This window comes from Cupressus sempervirens, chromosome 3 (assembly GCF_028749045.1).
Source record: "Cupressus sempervirens isolate cs-2001-9-10 chromosome 3, ASM2874904v1, whole genome shotgun sequence".
NCBI classification, from domain to species: domain Eukaryota; kingdom Viridiplantae; phylum Streptophyta; class Pinopsida; order Cupressales; family Cupressaceae; genus Cupressus; species Cupressus sempervirens.
In genome coordinates, this window is record NC_143120.1 from 391,444,073 (window position 1) to 391,467,523 (window position 23,451).

A 23,451-nucleotide genomic window follows, 5' to 3' on the forward strand; every position below is an offset into this window, starting at 1 on the left:
GTTTCACTTTTCATCTTTTAAGATACAAGACACTTTGTTAAATAACTTGGGGATATTTTATTATTATGTATTTTTCTAATTTGTTTTCTCCATTTTAATTCTTGTACAGGTGTTTCCCATCCAATAAGAATTTAGATTTAAGATAATTTTCATATTATAAAGTATACTAATAAATTTTGTTTGAATAAAAATATTATGTTTTAAAATTATTTTAATTATCTTAATTAACAAATTAAGACAACGCAAAGGAAAGGCGGGAATAGGAAAGGTAGGAATATTATTCTTTGTTTATGTCTTTTGCCAAAGGAAAACCGCGCGAAAAAAGGCGAAATGTTTTAAGCGAATGCTATTCTCGCTGAACACATCTTCTTCTGATGGACTGAAGATCTTCAAGTTGAGCAGATTTCTCGCAGATAATTTGTATATTCATTTGAAAAATTTATTGCAGTTGTGGTGAGTAAAGTGGGATATTAATGTTATCACAATATTCTTTTGACTCATTTTACGTATATTCGGTTCTGATAGTGGTGGGGGATTGAGATTTTGCAGGGCATTGATATCTCTCTATTCAAAACAACCTACAGGTATAACTTGCCCTCTTTCTTTCCATATATTTAATTAAGAATTAAATACTATTTTTGAAGCTATATTAGGGCTAATCTCAACAAATTTAAGTCTTATAATAAATCATCGTAGTGAAGTTTTCATGAACTTTTTATTAAATCTTTTTGAGTTTCTAGAGTATCCATTTCCTAAATACCAGGGTTTCTTTTTGTGATCTTCTCTTTTTGTTGGGTATGTTAAAGATACGTGTTTGTCTTTGTGTGTATATTAGAGAGTAATGTTATTTCAGGTCCAAATGGTTTTACTTTTTTTTGGTTTTTTCATTCATCTTTATGTGCTTTTGTTATTATTTTCTGGATTTGATGCCCTTTAAATCCTCCAAAATAGGTCAAATGAACCCCAACCTTCTCTGAGTGGAGCGTTTGTAAAGATGAAATCCAACAATGTCATTTTGGTCTCGTGGTAGCATAAAGGAATCTCCATTATTGGAAATTCAATTTGATTTCTATTTTTTATAAACTGCAGTACTATGAAACTGCAATTTTGACCAAATAATTTGTGTTTGGCTCCAACTTACAAGCTTCATGTCTCTCAAATGAGGAATATTTATAAGGTTCTATGGTTTTGAATACAATATTGATAGACCAGTTTTCTTTTATAAATGATTATTGGAAACTTAAAACTAGAACATTTAAATGCACATGCTTTGTAGGTTTAATACCCTAAAAAGGCAAAGGCTAGATGTAGACAGTTTTGCCTACATAGTTTTGCTGTCATTTAGGATTGCCTTTTTAAATTTTTTTGGAGGAGGTGAGTGCCATATGGAAAAGGTGGGATCCATGTATCCTTTTCATATTCAGTATGAGTCCAGAAATTTTTTTTCCCAAGCCATAAATTTTGTGATCCTATGCCCTTGGAGCATTAAATCCATTATTAACAATTTGGCCAAGTGATGCTTTACAACTATATGAAGTCCAATCACAGTGAATAATGATAACACCAAATCACTCAAAGCATTAAGTAGAAGGTAAGAATGTCTTATACATATAATAATACACACCATCTTCGTACATTTTGGAGTCACAAACAACTTTCACATATGAATTTCACTACCACTACTATAATGTTCACTATAACATATTTGCAACTTACCACCATGGATGGAACATTGCTAATTTATCATCCCACCATCCAAACAAAGATTTTGTCAATAATCAATCAAACAACAAAAGTCCAAATGTATTTACTAATTGTCCTAACAGTTATTTGTGCATCAAAAAATATTTATAAAAGACTTTAAATGTTTATAAATCCAATGCAATTGTTCCATGCATTCATTGATCTTGTTGACCAATAGATCCAACTTTCAAATCTTATAACTGTCAGTCAACCAAAAATTATTTCAAATGAACAAGAGTCATTTGTAACAGTGATTGTCATATGTTGACTGTTTTCTAGACTTGCACTCACACATTTATATCTGCATTGAACTAATTTGAACAATCACTCTGGTGGGCTTGTATCTAATTAGGATCATGACAACATACCAAAAAATTAGGAAAATCCAACAGTACAATCAGTAGTTATGCCCCCCATATCACTGAAAAAAAAATCCATTGTTTAACCCGCAAGGGCATCAACTTTCTTCAAGGAAACACAACCATTCAATTTCAAATAAAAAACATGTTAAAGTATCCTGATTCTATTAAGAATTCACAAATTTTTATAATCTTTGAATGATTAAATTTGTAAATGTGAACAAACCTTTATGTCTATTTCCAAACATGAGAGTTTCATATCATTTTTAAACAAAATTCATTGAATCTTCCAACATATTCCACGAAAGACACTCAAACTTGATCCAAAAGAAAGGAAGATCGTCATTACTCATTTCCAAATAGACTTTTGTTGTCATTTAATCCATTTATATACAAGGAAAAGCTCAAAACCAGTCAATAGCATGAATGAGACAGTAAAAATACTTGAAACCTGAATAAAACAACAGATTTTATTCATTAATCTACCAAATAAAACACATACAAATTTTCCCTTCCTCATGGGGTCTTCTTCTTTTCCTCTTTTTGGTTGACCCTTACATGCAGCGTTGCAGTAAGAAACTTCCAAGCCTCAAATCAGTTTAACAGAACAACATGGCAATGTTTCTCTTTGAACTTCCATCTATCATGCTCATCACCATTTTATAGTCCATAGTGAAATCTTAAGCTGAACTATACACATGATTCTTTTGATCTCTCCTCTATCATCCTGTTAGTTTTGCTACACCAAAACTCTTCAAAAAATTTGCAATATGTTCTCCAGTTCATTCCTTAAGTATTTTGGTTCAATTCTTAGCCTTTGAAGCTTGTCATTCACAACTTGAAGAGCTAACGTCAAGGTGTCATCATATTCAAACTCTAATGATATAGATACAAAAGATCCATTACAATCCTCATCAACATCTTTCATCTTTATCTTAAGACCAACTTTCTCTGCGTTCTCCTTGTTCTGGGATATCCATAAATTGACATCTTCTTCCATTTTGCTTTCACAAGTCCCAGAAGTTAAGAACTCAATTAGTTGAACATGCCCGCATGGCCACCCGCCAACAAAATTCTTACATTAGAATTGATTTGGCATCTCACGAATTGCTGGTGGACAATTCTTGGAGCAATTGCATCAGGTTGGCTTTTTCTTTTATATTTTTCACATACCTAGACACCTAAATCTTGTTATGTGGAGACTTTAGAGCATCTTTTGAAGCTTTCTTTATGTATAAGTTATAGGTATTGTCTTTGAAAATTCTCTTACCATTAGCAAAATTGCAGCCATTGCTGTCAGTAATGACAAAAAATAATCTTGATATAATCATAATGTTGCATACCGCAAAGTTGTGAACATCTAACTGAGTTCCATCCAAGAAATTTGTATCCATTAGTGAGAGTATTCAGGTTTCCCAAATGAAAATGACATAATATCAACATATAGCACTTAAATTGGGAGAAATGAACAATAACAAAGTCTTACCCCAAGTTTTAGTATTTACTTCCATGTTTTTGATAGTGTTCATTTTTTTTCCTCTTTGATGTTTTTGATGGTCATCTTCACTTTTCAATGCCATTTCATGTGGGTGATTTGTAAGTAGCTAAGATGAGAAGGCATAAAATTGTCCCAGAAACTCAAAAATTGTGTGAAACTAAGACATGAACTGCACAAAAACAGCAGGTGTGGATCATTGATTGAGGGGGCACAAACACTATTTTGAACAATGTAATATCCCGAATGGATATTTTATCAATATTTCTCACAAACAGATTTCAGCACCAATAGTACTCATGCGAACCAAACTAGCAATGTAAACCAGAAAATGACCGATAACGCTTATTAAAATATTCAGTTTTCACACATCAGACCTGCTATTACATTATAAATCTGCAATACAATAACATACATAGAGTCCAATCTTGCAAACACCAATAACAGTTAGATTGAAAACATATAAAAGAACTTGTAAACCCAGCATGAACTTTGTCTTGAATCCACTGCAGTGATGAACCGGGGCTACGTCCAATCCACCAACAATGGCCCAAAGGTTTGCATCCTGAGGTCTGAAATGGAAGATCTATATTCTCCCAATGTTTCTTCAAGAGAAACCCAAATTCTCCAAACAAACGATAATCCAAGCATATTGAAAATGAACCAGACTCCCTCTTTTAATGCTCAAAGGTGACTCTTCAATTGCCTTCTGTTTTTTCGTCTTATTCTTCTTTGTCACCTTCAATCCACTTTATATTATTAATTTGGCCATTTTATAAATTTGCATTAAGCTCCCTTTAGACAAAATTAATGTTTTATGGATTGGACTTAAGATTTCTAATGTCCCAAAAAGGGGACATTATAAATAACTTTCAAATATTACATTAAAGTCAGCCTTCAGGTTGTAGACAATGTGATATACGAGAGCACTCTACATCTGTAGAATGATAACAGTTTGAGAGTTTACTTGTGTTTCTAAATAGACTTTTATGTTTATCATTCTTTAACTCTAAAATCCTAATATAAGTCATTGAATGAGTGTATACAGCCGTAATCTTAAAATATGTTAGATCTATGGCAAGATAAACCAGCGAATGTGTAATAATCATTAAAGGGTGGGCCAGCTAGGTGTTAGGGTAATCATGTTTTAAGGTATTTTGTCCTTATTTTCTCCCACTGTCCTCAAGTCTTCCATAGAAGCAATCTATGGTATGGCGAGGTTACCAAACTGGTAGAACCTGGAAAGGAAATAATGTATTGTCTCAAAACATAGTTACTGCTTGATTTTTCTTTGTATCTGATCTGATATTTTTGTATTTGAGAAAGTCATTTGCTTGGAGTGCAGATTTTTTCACAAAAGGATATTAGGAAGTGAAAATCATTGGTTTTTAGTGCAAATTATTTTCCCTTTTGGGGTTTTAGATTGGATTATGACCGATAGTTTACCTCGAAGAAATGTTTATTCACATACCTTACAACATCAAGAGCATGGTCACAAAAACTTCTCTGGGTCATAGAACTCCATAATATTCTCTAATAAGCACAAGGCTCTGATTGGTAGGGAATTTTGTGATATAGCATTTAAATCTTCATATTATGGCATTCTTATAGACTAATACACTTCGTTACAGGGAAAATAATATTCATGGTGGAACAAAACATTTGTTCTCTTTTTTGTTCCCCTTTACATTGAAACAATTTTAACAAACGCAAATGAGGAGGACATCTGTTGAGATGTCATTTGCCCTGAAATTTATCTGTACAAACGTGAGTGTCTCGGCTTTTCCACCCAAAAAATGCTGAAGAATTTAGGTAAGCTTTAAGTTACGATATGGGACTAGAACTCTTATTCTCTTTCAACAACTAGTAGTAATTCTAGTCTGATTCTTTGTAACAATCTATCCATTTTATTATCATTTCACAAAATTCAAATTTTGAAGGGAATACCAACTCAGCACATAATTACAAACTTAAATTGCAAATCATTTACTTAACAAAGAAGTGTTTACCATCATGATATACTAAATGAATAATACTGGAATTGTTATCCAAGCTGAACTTGCTACACAATTTAATAGTCGCCATCACCAATGATTTTTGCATTGAAGAAGATAAACAAACTCATAAAATCAAAGAACCAAAGCAGTTCGGCAAAATCAAATCTTGTATTTCCCAGTACTTTTATCCCGAGGATTTTGAATGCACAATCTTTTAAAGATACAACTCTTGAGGAGATCTGTAAAGCTAGGAATAGTTGCTAATCCAAATTTTCCAAAGAAATGCCTTCTCAACTTCCTTAATCTATTGCAATGATCAGGAAGCCAGCTGAAATATAAAGAAGAAACATAGGTTATGGAGCAAGTGCTTTCTTACTTGGTTTTAACAACAACACTCATAAATGGATAACCAGACCATTAGCTCCAAGCTAAAGAAATAAGCACCACAATAATTTTACGCATGAGATTGTTTTCAAGCATACATACAAGATCTCCAACATCCAGGGGAATAGACAGTTACCTAGAAGGCTGGGGCTTTGGAAAAAAATGATGTGGCCTCCGTGCATTATTTATGTAACCATTAGATGAATTCAAAATTCTCAATATAGACAGAAACTTGGCTGCATTATATAATACTGGAAATTAAAAAAAGTACCCTTTTAGGAAGTAAACAAGCATGTAATCTGATGTTGTGAAAAATGTAATACCAGGAGTAGAACATTCAATTTTAACACAACTGCTCCAGCACCAAACACAAAAAGCAACTGCAAAACCTTAGACTGCAAATCAAAAAAGAAACAACCAATCTTCAGTTACATTTTATAATCTTTGGAAACATTAAAAATACTACTTTAATCATCCTTCTTGTTTTCAGAACCATATAGATCTAAGTTATAGGTACATTCATTTGTATGGCACACATGAATTAATTAAAAAAATTCCATTACTTCAAAAAATGCATGCTTTCTTCCAGATGATAATGTTGTCTCAGTGCCAATAGTAATAAAATTAATCCTCTTCAAATCTATATCTTTTTATTTGTACTCAACCAAGTCTAAGCTCCCTACTGTTAATTTACAATACCTTCAGAATGGGATATACAACACCACTGTTACAAGGAGTCATTCTCAACTGAATTTTCTTATCTATAATTCTACTACTGCAAAATCTTTACAGCTATCCCCTTGAGGTCCTACTAGGCTCCAACTATCCATGCCAGTCTTGATATCACTTGGCTCCAAGTAATTGGTGTGATGGTACAGAAAATTCAATGTTCCATTGAAGGCCTTCAAGAAGACATCATAGAGTGATGCGGCAACAAAATCTGTAAACTGCCAACTATCTTTGGTCTGAAGCCTTTTAGAAAGCATTGGTCAATACCATTCAAGTTCACAGTTGCAACTTAGCCTTGCTCGATAAGATTTTTCAGGTCTAAATAAAAAATAAAAAATGCAAACAAAAATGGTGGTGTCATCAATATCTCCAATAGTTCCAAGACTTGTTTGGTTCCCATCGTCAAACCCAATTCTAGTGCAATTAAGAGTCTAACTTTCAGTTTGAGGAATGTTTGTAGGGTAAAAATGAAGGTGCAATATTTAAATAAATAATACATAAGAAAAAAGTTGTTGTAATTAAAAATTTCATCATGGAGAATTAAGTTTGGTGACACCAAAACAAGAAATGGATTCTTTTCAGGTGAACTTGCAGGCATAAACTCATGACCATCCTGACAAAGATTGAGGGAGCTTTTAAAAGTGGAAAAGCTTCATGAAAATAGTCTTTTTACAAATGTTGGATCCAAAACTAATCTTTTCAGATTCAAATTGATATACACTATATATAATTCTTTTATAGTCACCATGCTCAAATATAAGAAAAGCTAAACCAAGCATTTGATATGATATAATGTTATGGTCATTATTATTCTCAATTCTCACCTTTTATAACATCACATGCCATATGTTGTCAGTTTCTTTTCAATGAACTAAGCTAGAATATTAGTTTCCAGATCTTAATCCAATCCGGAAAAAAAAGGAATCGAGGTTTAACTTTAGTCTTTCAATCCTTTGCGCCAAAGTCCACAAAATCTTAAGGAAAATTCTAAGTTGTCCATCTCTGTCTAATAGTAGGGTCTAGTTTGAGAAGCTTTCTTGGGTCACTCAAGAAATGTACGGAGGTTTCATCTAATGAATTCGACACTTGATTTTAGCCATCCAATCAATGCATAAATCAAGATCATGCAAATCTAATTGGCCTTAAGATCCACAACACAGACTGATTGAGTGTTTTCTCACTAACCTTTAGTGGCTATTAAATCAAGGTTAAATCTAAAAGCCATAAATGCATTACCCTTCTAAAGCTCATGTTAAAAAACAAAGTTGTAAACCTAGTACTCAATCACAGATATCCAATACAAGCTAAACAGAACAACACAAAGTCGAGTAACCTCTTAAAAGTTAAAACCTTATCTATTGAGTCTAGCAGACAATCCTGGTCATTCAAACAAAGCCAAATTGAATGTCAAATAATTTATCTTCCCCTTATTAAAGACTGTTTAAAGTCCAATCAAAAGTTTAAATCAACAGTCCACAATTTTCCTCCAACTCTAAAAATATAACACCCCAATCTAACCACTTTAACCATTTTTATAGATAATATCTTATTCAAACCTTGACCCTTGTCTCCAAAAGGAATGCTCCTATTTCAGCTTGTAACATTTCATATAGAGTGAGACTTTAACTTGGAGACTGCTTATCATAAATTTCTTTTGTATTCTCTCTATTTGCTTCCACTTAAATCTGACATATTGTTGCCAAATATTTTATATTCAGAAATTGCCAAAAAAACATTCTTTCTATTTACATTTGTCATTACCCCAACTTTGCATTGTTGCATGAGCATCTTCTAAGTAGTAACTGCAATTCTTAATATATTGTCTATATTTTGTACGTATTGCATGTCTTCCACTTGAGAATATCGTGGGGATCCACACCAAGTTAGTTGCATTCTTTCAGTTTTTCTAATAGGCTCATTGGGAAGAAGACTTTTCAACCTTTTTATGTACTAGGAGATTTTTAGGTACTTGGTATTCCTGGTGTTCACCTACATCCTTCTTGAATAGCTTCATGGCCTTCAAGTGTTTTTTCACAATAAATCTTTTACTCTGATCTTTTTTCCTAAATGCATCAACCATATTAGGGTAATGGATAGGCGTTGTGATTCTTCCATCTCCAGTTACAACAGGGGCAACATCTTTCCATCCAACCATTTGCATCCTTCCACAAACTACATCCAAAGGATAAGCCACAGTCTACCCAACAGTTTCTGTGGTAGCTCCACATGCCAATTTAGTTACCAAATTCAACTCTAAGCCAGCTGACAACCCAAAAGTTTTGTTCTTTGTCAGTATGTCCTTGAAAGTCTCATACATAGCAAAACTCAATCCAAAATATGAAATCATGCCAATGACTGATGGTAAGCATGACAATCTAGGCACCCATCAAGTCAGATAGTTGTACCATTTTATTCATTAGATTATTGGTCTACTTGCTAGACATGTTTCTTTCAGGTTTATATTTGTGAAAACAATCATCTATGCATGCCACATGTACAGACATTTGAGTTCTCTTCATACCAATTTCTGGAATTGATACAATATTCAAGACATTTTAATAAAAAACATGGGGAGTGAACTTGATAGAGATTTAAGAGGGAGAGAGAATTAGAGATGAATCATGTTTCATGTGTGCATCTCGATTATCAATTCATTTGCAGCTCTTATTAATGTAAAAATAAATATTGAAGAGGCTTACTAAATTGTGTACGCTTCATAGAATTGTGATTTCATTTCCTATAAATTTCCCTTGCAGTCAAACCTGTTTATAAAATCTGATTATTATAAGGAGGTATCATTCCTTCTAATAAAGACATTTTGGGTTTTGATTTTGCCTCTCAATCAAAGACTAAAAAAGGCATATGGAGTCTATCTCAAATTTGTTGTCTTCTCTTTGAAGCTATACCATCTCTTTGTTATTATATAACGTCTAAGATGAAACAATATTAACTTTTGGATGAATGAAATGCTTTATTTAAATAACCTAGTTTGATTTTTATTGTTATTCTTTCTTTTCTTCTACAGGAAAAAACAAATATGGTTGCTGACATTATGGCTATTTTTCCAATATATATACGCTTAAATTCAATTATGTTACCATCACCATGTAGGGGATTATTTGCTCATCAGCAATTATGCCACCTTCCACAAAAGTGTTGGTTTTTGTAAACTTCTTTTATTCTTGACGCCATCCCTATTGGGACTTTTGGCAAACTTCTTTCATAGTAACCAACATCCCTCATGTGACAGTTGGCCTGAAATATTAAGAATAAGGCATTACATCAAAGACATCATTTCCACATTGAAAAACATATTTAAAAAAAAAAAAGTTAGTGATATTAACTAACCTAAAAAATTCCTCTAAACTCAGTCAAAAATATCTTAAGTTAAAGCTAAAAACGTGACCTTTTGTCTTGTCAAATAGGTCTTGCAGAAAACCAATGCTGGTAAATATACTGCAGATCAATGCATGATTATGGCTTCTCTTTAAATTAATCAGCGAATTATGAGAAGCATTTAGCCTGATTCCCAACATTGAGGATATTGAACTCAGATTTGGATTTTGTAATTTTTCTTAGAATATACAAGTGGATGGTTGATGTTAGGTTCCATTATTACACATAATATGATTGATGTGTGATTTGAGAAGTGTGTTATTGACTTGTGTTTTGCATTTTTGCATTTAGGATTTTTTAATCCATGATCTTTATACATTGGCAGCAATTGTAGAGCATTAGGGTAGCTCTGAAGTATTGAAGCGGGTTATTTTCAACATCATTGGCACTTTTCAAATTGATATTTTGGTTTGAGCTTAAGAGAACAATGTGCATAGACCCTGAACTACTGTTAATTTTTGAAATACTAAATGTAAATTGTAGAAGTGACTTGTAGTAGGGAATAAGTTGATCCATTTTTGGAGAAATCAATGACTCAGGGTTCCAAGAGCTATTTAGTTGTGGCCTTACAACTACTGTAATTTTGTATTCTTAAATAATGGCATGATTTGATTGATGAAACACATATCAACGGAAGCTATGTTTTTTTATTATGTTAACTATTAATATTTATGGTTTTTTAGGCTATTGCAGAAATTTTATCTTTTGTTGATAAGCAGCATGCACAATGGTTAACTGGAACTCATTAGTCAACAGTATACAGAAAAATAAACATGTTCTATCGACCGGTTGTGAAGGGTATTTCACTTTGGAGCTTATGTTTCTTCTTAATATTTGAATAATATTTTCACCTTCAAAATCCTCTTGCTGGAATGCAATACTGCCTTTGCTTTCTATTAAAATGCTTTACAATTTTATGAGTTGAATGAAAAATTCTTGTCCTGTTTTGATGCATGGAATGGTAGGGTGGATTCACTTCTTAGAGGTGGATTACTTGAAGGCACCCTCACAGATTGAGGTGGATTTTGAAGATTGAGGTGTGCTCATATTGTATCGAAACGCAAGGCTCATGAAAGTGTTATTGTATTTACCTATCTTGTAGTCTACTGAATGGAAGAGTAGCTGACTTTTAAATGCTACTTGCCTTTCTTTTATAGAATTTGAGTGTGATAACATGACATATGTACTTTTATCTATAAAAAAGATCTTATATTTGACAATAATGCTAAACATGGTAAATGGTCTTGAACGAATTGAGTTGCAATTATACCAAAATATTGTTAAGGATTCAGTTTTAGTTTTAATGATCATAGGAACATTGAAGATATGATAGAAAAGTTGAACAATTTGAAGAACAACTAAATCTAATGCTCGACTCCTAGATTATATCTTCATAATATTCATGATATTAACTAATTTCCTAGTTTACCAGTGTGTGATTGGTCGGATGTTTGAGCTGTTCTGTTTGGGTTGTCAAATGGACTTTGATAAAAGGAAAAGTTTGAGTTAAATATGTGGGAACTAGTGATCTGCCCCAGAAGCATGTGCCCTGGCCTAGCTTAAAGTTAGAAGGATCAAATGTGCAAAGAGAAGACATTGCCAAGTATTGCAAAGTATTGGGAATCACAAAGGATGCTACTTGATTTAAAGGTACAAATGATCATCAAGCAGTGCCAAGAATATGTATTTCTGTACTACTTTTATTAGTAATCATAAGTTTAACACCTTTTCCCAATAATGTACTTCTTAGAACAAATAATGTTGCAAGTTTTTTACTTCATCATGAATATCACAAGAATATCCAGTCATGTAGCTAATAAACATATCTCAAGAAACAATTTTTGTATGCTTTCTCAATTTAGTTTCTAATAGCAGTGAGATTGTTGTTACAACATAAACTCTTAAACCAATAATTTTCATGAAGTAAAAAGAAGTTAATGCGTAACCCAGCATAGGATCTTACAGCAGGAACTAAAGCATAATTTTTTACTCTAACAAAGGCTGAAAAAACAAACACAAACTATTGTTAGCATGTATCACTCATTGAATACGGACTATAAGAAAATTAAAAACTAATATCAAGATAACTTCCAGTCGTAGTCATTTACAGATGGGCAACGTATATAAACTTCATTAAATTAAAATATTATGAAAAATATAAGTAGTAATTTGGAAGTTTTGAAATAATTCAGAAATCAGATAAATTCATTTATGAATTAGTCGAGAGACCTTAAAAAAACAAACTCTCCAAGAAGGTCAAGTAAAAAATCCTTGAATCCATAAGGTTCATGGAGACATAAACATGAGTCATAGTCCAATAACAGATCCATTTTCAATGACCTCAGAGCAGCCGCAATTTCAGCCTTGAACAATGTTGATGACAAGAGTGAAGCATCTGATTAATACCCTATTGTTCCATTCGAAAAATTGATATTTTGTGGTGGTGGAAAGGTAGAAGTAGAAGTAGAATGGATAAAATTTATGGATTCGTCCATTCTCCATTCTCCTGCACCCCATGCAATATTTGAAAAGCTTGTTATTGTGGCTTTAACCCGTAATTCATATATCTTCTCGTGCAATATATCATGTAGATGGTTCATCCTTGGGTTGATTTCTGATGCCAAATTAGTTTTTCCATGTTCATTATAATTTTCAGTTTACAAGGCTCAAGGTGTGTATTAGGATTCTAATTTCAAAGTTGGGCACAAAACATTCCCCAGTAATGGTAACATGCTAGTCATTGACGGGCCAAATGAACCTATGGGTACATGATTTCCCTTATTATAGGAGGAATTATGTCAATTGCAAAAGTTTTAAGCCCTTAGAGTATTTCGTTTGTAACCCAGCATGCATTGATGTTACATTGGACTATGCATTATCTTAATACCACTTCATAGTTAGTTAGATGACTTGAGCTTGTTCTTATTCAGTCGCTTTTAGGATATTTATACCCTATTTTGTGGGCATTTCTCTTGGATTATAAATTTTAAGGTGTGTAGTTATGGATGAAGCATTAGTGGATAAATGTTAAGGGTACACAACTTTATCTTTGCATGGATTTGATAAATGATAGAGAATGCATATGTGCTAGTCTGAATTAGAATTATTTTTTCTTAATATTGAGCTGTAAGCTAGTCTAACTTGGGAACATTTTCCTATTGTATTTCTTATAGATAGTTTATTGTATTTTGTTGGGAGAAAATCACTTTAGATGAAATACCATCCAATCTTGCTAGCTTTGCTACAAAAAGTAGATGAGAGCTTATAGAAGAAGTTTCAGAGGTTGATGAAATACTTGCTGAAACATTCCTTGATGGTGAACCTATAACTCCCAATGATTTCTGTCAAAGAATTTGCTTTGGAAGGCAGGAAAATTGAAGACAACTCCCACTGTAGCAGAATAAGAAGGTAGTAGAAGTTTATTTCTTCATAGAGGATATTTGACATTGTGTTCCATTTATTCTCATGAGAGATGGATTCATGTTGAATCACTACTCATGAAACATGGTTCAATTAGTTTGACTCAAACCACACAGTTAAATCCTGATAGCAATTTCACAATTTGACTTGCTGTGGAAATTATCTCTTACTTATCGATTGTGCTATTTTGTTTCAGTTTTCAGTTTTCCAAATGCATGCTACAAAGAGAATTCAACTAGCTCTATATCTGAGGATATTTTTGCCACAAATGATCAACCAAGAAAGGTAATTGAAGCTTCTTTTTTCTTCACATTGGAAGTACTTTTTCAGCATATGGATTCTCATTAGCTAAAAACTAGAATCTATTTACGTCATTTATAGTTTCAATGTATTTAAAGTTTGAATATTGCTAAAGTCATTTATATTTATAAAGTTACTTGGAAATCTACTCCATAGTGCAATAAATTTAACTATTAAACAAAATATCTTGCAAAGATGTGTGATTTTATGGAATTCACTGACTACAGGGTATGCATGAAATGATGATCTTGCTATAAAGATTTTTAAGGATATTGCACAAAGAGAGTTAGAGAGAAGGCTCTTCCATTCCTCTAAGTTTTTGTTAACCTAGCAGAGGTGGCTCTTCCATTCAATAAAAACTTTGATTCATAACTCCAAGTTTGTCTTCAGTAATGCACAACTTCACTTTGGTAGAAGGCTTGGATAAAATATCGGTTGTCAAATCTTTAGTGATAATGTAATGTGAATGAATAGCATTCCATCTTAGGCATTTGTATTAAAAACTTTTAGTTTACACACATGGAATTTCATCTCATGAATCATAGTCAACTGCAGTTTCCTGATCACCAGGCAAACCATCAAAATGTTCTACTCCTTCTGAATAAATATGATGAGGAACCTTGAAGATTAAGATGAATCATATCCTCTAACTTCTCCCTCTGTCACAGGAGAATGCCCCATTCATATTTCTATTCATGGAAGATATCTTGTTCCAAGGGACTCGTCATCTAGCATGATACACATACAACTAAAAGTGCTAGATATAAAACCATCATGAGATTAGAACAAAATCCCCTTGCAGTCTACTCCCTCTAAAGCTCAAGTTTTTTTTTCCTTTAACCTCCTGACCTCCTCGTTCAAGGTTGTCTCTAATGGCTTATTAAACTGCAAGGATGGATCCCATATCATCTGTGCAACCAGCCACGTGTTCATTTTCAACTACTAGAAAAATCAATGACTTGTCCATTGGCTCATTCAATCAGTAGAGGTGTGATGACCCGTACCTAAAACTCCCCTCAAATCAATATGCAACCACTAGAATGAAGCCGTACGGTCAGCTGAGTGCAGTATGGTAAGTTTGATACACTTGTATGGATGCTAAACAGGGTGTATAGACAAGGCTGAAGGCCGTACGGTATGCTATTGGACACCAAATGTGTCGTATGGTGGGAGAGAGATGATGTACGATTATCACTTTAGCTGTATGGAGTTATAAGGAGGCCGTACGGTGAAGTGAGAACAAGGTTGTAAATTTAGCAGAGTAGCTGTACGACAGGGAGGCTGTGGAGGCCATATGGTTGGTTGGGAGGTATTGTGGCTTAGCTTGGAGGCCATACGGGTGTGTAATGGTAGTTGCATGGAGTGTTGTGAGAAGCAGATGAGGTACAGAAGAAAGAATGATTTCAGATCTGCACTTTAAACTATTAATCCCAAATTCATTAGACAATGCCAAACAAGAATGGAGATTTGAATACAAACAACCTTCAATTAATATTTGCCAAGAGATGGTGCTCTGATTTTCCAAATCCGAGCGAAGTATTACATGCAATAGAATAGGGTGAGGGTTGAATCCCACCGAAACTAAACAAGCCAAGTAGGGAAGATCTTTCACTTCCGAAATGGTGAACAATAGAGAATCCCAACAAGAATTCGCAATACAAAGAAAATAATCCAAATTGCATACTTAATGACTATCTACAAGTCTTGCTTAAATACCCGTTAGGGAAAACTTTCAGAGTGTGTACAAAGATAGCCGACGCCAACACAAACTACAGAAACGAAACAAAAATGAGTCTGAGATATATTAAATCAATCGGCCCATTAACAATAGTTTGATTAATGATTTATTTTATAACGGGAACATTACAAGAGGTGGTCAATGTTGTTGCCACAGTTGGAATGCCGATGTCATAATCATCATTTGTTGTTGTGGCAAAATAAATGGGCTAGCTATCTTCATCTGCAACATCAACAATGTCATGAATTATAGTTTTGTCATCCTTGGTTACAACTCAACCAAAGAATGGCAATCACAACAGGCTTCAAATCTATGAAACAACATCAAGAATATACTGCAATTTTTCAACTCAAAGTATTGTGCAAGGTCAAGATAAACTGGTGAAGTTCCAAATTTAGGAAGAACGGTCTTTGAATCACATAGAAATCAGAATTCTCCAATATAAGGGCTTGAATGCAGAACAACTTTGTTTGACATTCCTTAGAACATAAATGTTGTTGCACCCCCTTCCAGAACTAGTAATGCAATAATAATAAATCATGGTCGTTTCCAACAGTCAGTGCCACATCACATGTTGATAATTAAACATCCACCTGATATTAACAGAGCTGATGAAGCTTGACCACTGATGACAGACTTAATGGAGTTCAGCCTGCATATAGTTGTGCGCACTGAGGTAGATATGTGCCAATCCTTATTAAAATAATTTCTGAACTTTTCACTAAAAGAGGGGTAAAATTTTTATTGAATACCAAAAAGAACAGAACAACACAAGGAACGAAGAGAACTACAGAGCTTTATCCTGGTCCACAAGTTGATCTAGCATCTGAGATAAATCAAGGGGAAGCATCCTATGATCAATAATGTTCCAATCCGACACATTCTCGGAGGCCCACTTAACCAAACAATCAGCCACACTGTTCCACTCACGAGGGATATGCATAAAAGACACAGAATCCAGAGAATTGCATAACTGAGTGATCTGTTGAATGACTAGAGTCTCCAAATGCCAATCCACATCCAAATTCAGTTAACAGAAAACTCTTCAGAGTCTCATCCTAGATTCATAATTTAAGAACTTCAGATTATTCCTTATGGTGAATTTCGTAGACTTACACATTCAACTGATCTATCAATGAAAGTAACAGAAATGTTTTATATACTTCACAACAAGCAGTTGATCCCTTTAATATGTAGACATTATACAAGATCTTCATGCCTGTAATTTGCTGTGACTTTCATGGCTTCCCTCACAACACAAAATTAATATTGGCACACCATTCTCCAAGTCCCCTGTGAGTCCTAAAGATAAATTCACTAAAATCCAAGGATATCCGCCTATAAATTAACCCCTCTAGAATTTGGCAATAAGATTATTTATATTTATGAAATTCCTAAAACTTCCCAGATTAATCCAATGAATTATATCAATTCGTATATTTTGGGACCTTATTTATCTCTACCGAATCTTATTCGAGAGAAAGGAGGTTTATAAAAATATTTTGATATTTACATCCACACAGCATATATAAAACTTAAACTCCCTCAAATACGACCTTAATCAAATTGTGGCTGCTAATATTCGTGCGACTCCGACCATTATTTTTATATCAAATCCAAGGCAAAGGGTTTTAAAGTCTTAAAATACAACTCTGAAAGGGCATTAGCAATCTCAATATTTCCTTTGCACTTTTCTAGTTCTTTATTGTGTTGTAGCCAATGTTACCAACAACAATGAGAATACTAAAATCAGACGTTTATTGATTTACAGTGATATGCCATTAAACAATAATCAACTGTCCCTTTCAGGCCTTGCTCAGGAAGTCCTCTTGTATTCTGGAATATTGGACAACTATAGCGAATTGTCTAGAGATGTTTACTTCAACTTTAACAAGGAGCCAAGAGCACAGGTTTCTTTCAGATCAGGTTTCTTCCAAACTGCAGAACTTTTGACCATCACCTCCTATGCCAAACCGAAGACCTTCAGCAAAGTTTGGAAGTCACAATGTTGAATTGATCATTCTATGATTTGGTCTGAGACATTTTGGGAGATATTAGTTGCTATTAAGTTGGGAATTTTGTCACTATCTCTGCTCAAGCAGTATCTCTATTGTGTCATAACAAACTCACGACACATAAGAAATGATATGGTTGTTGCTGAAGTGTTGTGCATAATCCATGTTTCCAATTTCATCAATTTGATATCCCTTACAATCTTTTCTCCTATTCTTCTTAGTCAATTGCAAGAACACTTATATTTTGCTTGCAGGTGATAATCAAGAAAGAATGGATATGAATTAATTCTATTCTGAATTCTAACTGCAAAGTCTGAATGAACTTCGATCATTGTTCTGCAATCCCGATCTGAAGAGATATAATCACTTATTGATTTCAATAGTCATATCTCTTGTTTGGATCTTTTATCTTATATTTGCTCCAAGAGACAGTCATAGATGGTCAAGTCTATTCACCAAATATCTCTTAATAAAAGAGAATTTATAAAGGGACGTGATCCTAATCATCAGCCTCAGTCTTCACATTAGAATCATCAGCCTTGAGCCCAGGAATTGAATCAAGGGAGTTCCTTGCTCGCAAAAAAAAAAAAAAAATAAAAAAAAAAAAAAAAAAAAAAAAAAAAAAAAAAAATATATATATATATATATATATATATATATATATATATATATATATATAACTGATCACCTCTATCTTTTGTCTTAGTAGTAACTCTTGAATGTTCAATATCCCAGAGTAGTTATTGATAGCTTGATCAAGAGATTGTGAACTCGTGGAAGGACTCTGTCAGTTGTCTTCAACAGCACCCCTAACAGGAGATATCTGGTTAGAATGGTTCATATTTAAAGGATTAAAGCCATATAAAAGCACTTGAGGGTATAGCTGATTGCTTCCACTGACTGCTGAAGTCCTTTGGGCTGCCAATATCTAAGATTGAACTTCTAACCATCTTTGGTACTCTGGATGCATTGGAAAGGAACTCATTGCTACAAAACACTCCTGATATTCACTGTTACCCATACGTCCAGGAACATTATTTGGAGCAGCAAGTCCTGCCATGTATGGCTGTGGTACAAAAATATACCCTGGGGACCTGCCTAGCAAAAAAATTATGCTGAGGTGCCTTCTACTATACATGTTTGAAGTTTAAAAGAATTTTCTAACATCTACAAACACGTCCTATCAACATATAATAACCTATTTTCTAACTATCCTAATAAATTGAGCTTTCCAGGTGTAGCCCTGAAAATCCTAACAAGATATCAATACCTGTCTGAACAAAAAAAAATGAGGATACACAAACATATATGTGGAATCTGGGAAATTAGCCAAATAAGAAAGAACATTTACCAATTCATTGTGCCAGGTTGAGCTATAGAATATACAAAAGAACTCCCATACAGGCGGGTAGCCGCAACAGCAGCTTGAACTCTTAATTGATGTTGAGCCAAAAAATGATTTGCGTCAGACCCTTGACCTGATGCATTTGAGGAGCCAACATTTGCTTGTAGCCCTGGTAATTCATAATTGAAACAATGACACATCAAAAAGTGACAATTAAAAAACAACCATCAATTCAGCAATCATTGATAAAAGTGTGATTCCATGAAAGATGTCAATTCCCACCTTCTGTCCCAGCACTTTGCTGTTCAGGTTGCACACCATGCCCTGCTCCAGTTGTTATTGTTCCACCTTCTGGTGCAATAACTGGAGACCTGCATGTAGGACATGTACATGGAATAGATGACCACAAGGTAAATTTTTTGTTCCAACCATTTCCTCTCGACATATAATGCATGTGGCATCACTTCTGCATGTTAAGGTATTTATGGGTTTTAATTCCCTCTAAAATATTTTTGTCATTGTCTGCTAAATAGATAACAGCAATACAAATTTAAATGAGAAAAAACAGAAAAGGTAACTCACAAGCTAAGGTCTTCAGCAGTTGCATTTGGAAAATGATCATCCATGTTGGACGTAATTTTTCTGTATCTTATAAAGTCAGCAACCCTGGACTTGAAGTTCTGGAATGTCTCATAGAGCTCCCTTATCAAGTGTAATGGCAGGCCATAGTTTCTTCCAACGAGAAAAACAAAACCAATTTGGTCCCAATAGAACATAGCCAAAATATTGAATTGACTTCAAAGAATATGACAAAAAATGTAAAGCAATGCCATACTTAAAATAAATATGACAAGGAAGAAGAAAAGATACAAAGACAGGTGAAGCAGATCTCTGACAAGCTCCAAGTAAAAGGTAAAAACTTCTTTGTTTTCCCATTGTCCTTCCATAACTACGTCACTCACATAAAAGACATATTTTAGGAAAGCCGATATTGTGGTTGTTGTCAATATCATATACCTGAAATTTATACTTGATGTCAACCAGTGCATAAATTTTATGATATTTAGAGTTACACGACAGTGACACTAGTAACTATAGTCTATAACAAATGATATACCTACCATACTCCAACACATTATTTATTTTAGAATAATAGTACCATTAGTTTCCTTGCCTTGTCTACGTTTTCACGTTTTTCATGCATGTCTACCAGGGCACTTGCAACTACATCATCTGACAAAAATTCCTCTGCCTTTATCCTTCGGTGAATATCCATTCCCTGTTTGAAAGATCCCATTTTGGCACAGGCAGGAGAGTGCTGGCAAATGTTGTATTTAGCTTTATACCTACCATTTGCATTTGCTTGAAAGTGTCTTAAACCTTTCCAATAAATCCATTTTGTGCATATGTTGCAATTGCAGTACACTGGGACATATCTCTTTGAGGCATTTTGTTAAAAAGTTTTATGTCTTGTCTATGGATCCACATTTTGGATACGCAGATCTACGACACATGTAACTATAATATGATTATCTTATAAGGTGATTTTAAGATTCAACTGCATAGTTGTTCAATCAAATCATGTGACGACTTATTTAAAAACATCATATAATTTGATACACTGAAAAACGCCCACTCAACAGCCTATAAAATCAGACAATCACTAAAAATTTCAGTACTTTCATCTTTGGATGGATGTCCATTCCTTGATCCAACTTCCTTTTTGATAAAGGCTGGGTGTATGCTTGAAAATGTGTACTTCTATTATCCCGTATTGGAGATCTCTTTGCATATGGTGAAAGTATGACTGCATTATAAGGATGCCTATGTCGGTTGCTCTGCAACACAAATTCGTATTTTTGTACAGCTATTTTTGTGGAGTCATGGACTTGTGCAATAAATTAGATTTTTCTCAGGTTTAAAGTTAATACAGAGGGTCTAATCTACAATAGGAAGAGATTCTTGTAATCTACTTTGGCAATATTCCTTCAAGGTTATGGTTCATGATTTGAAAAAATACCAATCACAAGCCCTCGAGTCCTTTTATCAGGGCACTTGTCTAGACACCTTAAAAAATTAATCAAATGCATGATTTCTATTTCATGTTCACTTAACAATCTTGGATTATGCTTAAACATACAACTATTCCATTTTTCCACAATATTAAGCATTCAAGAGATATTTCGTCGAGAATACTGAATAAAACCAAAGTTTTATCATGAAATTAGAAATATGTTATGCCTAAGCTAGCTGCCTCTATAGAAATTGATAGATTTATATATCTCTTCCAATATACTTCTCCTATTTGTATAGAGCTTCCTCTAATTTTTTTGAGCAAATCTACACTCGTAAATTAGATTAGATAAATTAGTTTCTTCCTATTGCACAAGTTAAAAATATTTTAGACAGGAAGAGTTGCAGGTTTTTCTTCTGCAACTATTTCAAAGGTGGCATTACATGTTGCAGTTTTAATATATTACGTTCTACAATTCATGCTTTTTGCTCTGGTCCTTTTGTATTTGGTTTAATCTACATCATTGTGCTTTAAATAAGGGCTAGTCGGAAATTATTTAACAATTAAAGAGTGCACTCAAGAGTTTATATGACTACTTTTTTGTATGTGTTATATACTCATTAATTGAAATTCAAGAAAATAATTTCATTCTCAATTGCTGTACACTTTGCGTAGATACTAATAGTTGATTGAACAGTCTGTGTTATTTATGGCATTCCTCTTTTTATTTGCACTAGCAATTTAGACAACCATGTTGATAGAACTTTCAAATCATATCAAGTATGCATTGTTCATGCATATATTATGTTCAAGATTTTTGTCAAGCAAATAACTTTTTGACAAATAATTTTACATTACAACATCATTTATGGGCAAGATGTATATAGAAATGTTTGATACAGAGCAACATATGCAATTTTTATTAAATATAGTCAATAATGATTAAACATTGCCAAGAAAAATGGATTTTCAATTTCTATTACATGTGAAGGCTGAGGGTGATTCTAATTATGAAAGAGCATTTATAAAGGGACTCGATCCTAATCGGGTGTGATTAAGTAAAACTAATCTCTACAAACTTTAATATGGATCAGAGTGTGTTATTTGAAATGTTGATGCAAAAAATTTCACACAATGTTATCCAGAAACAATAGCTAGATATTTCATGGATTGTGGAGATTTGTTAGCATTAAGAGCACATAAGTTTGAATAACTATGTGAGATGCATAATATTAATAAATTTAGATGCCATAAAAATATATCCCATGTAGAATACAACATCTTCAATCTTCAGCAAGGGGCTAAGGAAAACCTTTGAATGCAAAATTTCATATACATTTTAGATTAAAGATCAAGAGCTATAGTTTTGACAAGGTCTATTTAGGAAGAAATGTTCCAAAGACCTCAAAAGGAGTTAATGTAATTATACAAGCATTTGATGACATGGTGTAAGATGGCTAAGGAGGTTGTGTAAGATCAAGCAATGTGATGTGATGTGTATGGGCAAGTTCTTATATTGTACAATTTGAATTTTTTCATCTATAGTATGTGATTGTAAATCTTCAATGTAATCAGAGAATGAGGTGTTTGAATAACAAAAGGTTAATGAGTTTGTGTTAAAGGAATATGGAATTTTCAACAAAAGATGGAGTCATCATTGGTAGGTCTAATTAGTTCTAAAGGTTGAATTTTAGAGAAAAATGAATAGTGCTATAATCAAGCATTGATTAAGAATAATTGTGAGTCATGATTAGATGTTCAAACAATTTTTGACAATGGTGATGTTTAATTAATATGTTGATTGATATTTCTAATTGTATGATGTAGAACTTAAGGAGAGATATAAATCATGTAGATAGAGGAAATTTAACTATTTCTAAGTACAATAATCAATTATAATTCCATCTAAGAAAAAATAAAGATAAATGTACACTAATTATATATCGAAATTAGGTATAAATCACTAAAGAAATGATTGAGATTAACTCAAAAGATAAGAACCAGACAATATAAAAATTTACACATTGTATAATCATTCTTTAAGAGGTGCTAGCTCAATGGAAGAGCACATGCTTTAGAAGCAGATGGATGGTGGTTTGATTCCATCGTGCCCTATTATGACCAAATACACTATTAAATGTGCTATTAAATATTTGATCAAATATACTACTAGATATGCTATTAAATATACCACTCAACATGTGACTAAATATACAAAATATTTGATCAAATATACGATTAAATATGTTACTAAATATGTGACTAAATCACCTATCAAATATACAACTAAATATGTGATCAAATATATTACTAAATATGTGACTAGCCACATGATTAAATATACTACTAAATCAATTATTAAATATATTACTAAATATACCACTATATATACTACTAAATCAATGATCAAAATCAGCGATCAAATAAGTGACTAAAATTGCTCGGTAGTAAATTTAGTAGTGTTATAAATGACTGGATATTAACTACTATTAGTCATGTGATTAAGTTTAGTCACA

General features: G+C 33.2%; 2 protein-coding genes and 1 pseudogene across 4 annotated transcripts; 1 reads left to right on the top strand and 2 right to left on the bottom strand.

Annotated features, from left to right (window-relative positions):
- Positions 1-273: 273 nt before the first annotated feature.
- Positions 274-20,849, top strand: LOC149566671 (uncharacterized). Of its 3 annotated transcripts, none has more exons than XM_089819989.1 (4): positions 274-453; positions 550-584; positions 13,720-13,808; positions 20,135-20,849. In XM_089819989.1, the coding sequence occupies exons 1-4, from the start codon at positions 344-346 to the stop codon at positions 20,156-20,158; spliced, it is 258 nt and encodes an 85-aa protein (XP_089676115.1). In that variant the 5' UTR covers positions 274-343; the 3' UTR covers positions 20,159-20,849. The 3 variants fall into 3 exon arrangements, with proteins under 3 accessions (XP_089676115.1, XP_089676113.1, XP_089676114.1); XM_089819987.1 differs by lacking the exon at positions 20,135-20,849 and adding an exon at positions 17,371-17,758; XM_089819988.1 differs by lacking the exon at positions 20,135-20,849 and adding an exon at positions 14,051-14,454.
- On the bottom strand, positions 17,883-18,729 carry LOC149566672 (uncharacterized; annotated as a pseudogene).
- On the bottom strand, positions 18,764-20,123 carry LOC149566673 (ERAD-associated E3 ubiquitin-protein ligase HRD1B-like). The gene is made up of 4 exons (XM_089823374.1): positions 19,747-20,123; positions 19,504-19,653; positions 19,270-19,387; positions 18,764-19,127 (listed from the first exon to the last, which is right to left on the bottom strand). Exons 1-4 carry the CDS (start codon positions 19,968-19,970, stop codon positions 18,924-18,926), a joined length of 696 nt encoding a protein of 231 aa, XP_089679500.1. The 5' UTR covers positions 19,971-20,123; the 3' UTR covers positions 18,764-18,923.
- Positions 20,850-23,451: the final 2,602 nt, after the last annotated feature.

Bases quoted from the DNA above. Each gene is read 5' to 3' on its own strand.
- LOC149566673 (XM_089823374.1), bottom strand. From the start codon at position 19,970: ATGCACTGGTTGACATCAAGTATAAATTTCAGGTATATGATATTGACA. The intron at 19,388-19,503 runs GTGAGTTACCTT...CTTAACATGCAG, and splicing joins ACTGCTGAAGACCTTAGCTT to AAGTGATGCCACATGCATTA. The intron at 19,128-19,269 runs GTGGAACAATAA...TTTAATTGTCAC, and splicing joins TCCAGTTATTGCACCAGAAG to TTTTTGATGTGTCATTGTTT.
- LOC149566671 (XM_089819987.1), top strand. From the start codon at position 344: ATGCTATTCTCGCTGAACACATCTTCTTCTGATGGACTGAAGATCTTC. The intron at 454-549 runs GTGAGTAAAGTG...GAGATTTTGCAG, and splicing joins AAAAATTTATTGCAGTTGTG to GGCATTGATATCTCTCTATT. The intron at 13,809-17,370 runs GTAATTGAAGCT...TGTCCCTTTCAG, and splicing joins CAAATGATCAACCAAGAAAG to GCCTTGCTCAGGAAGTCCTC.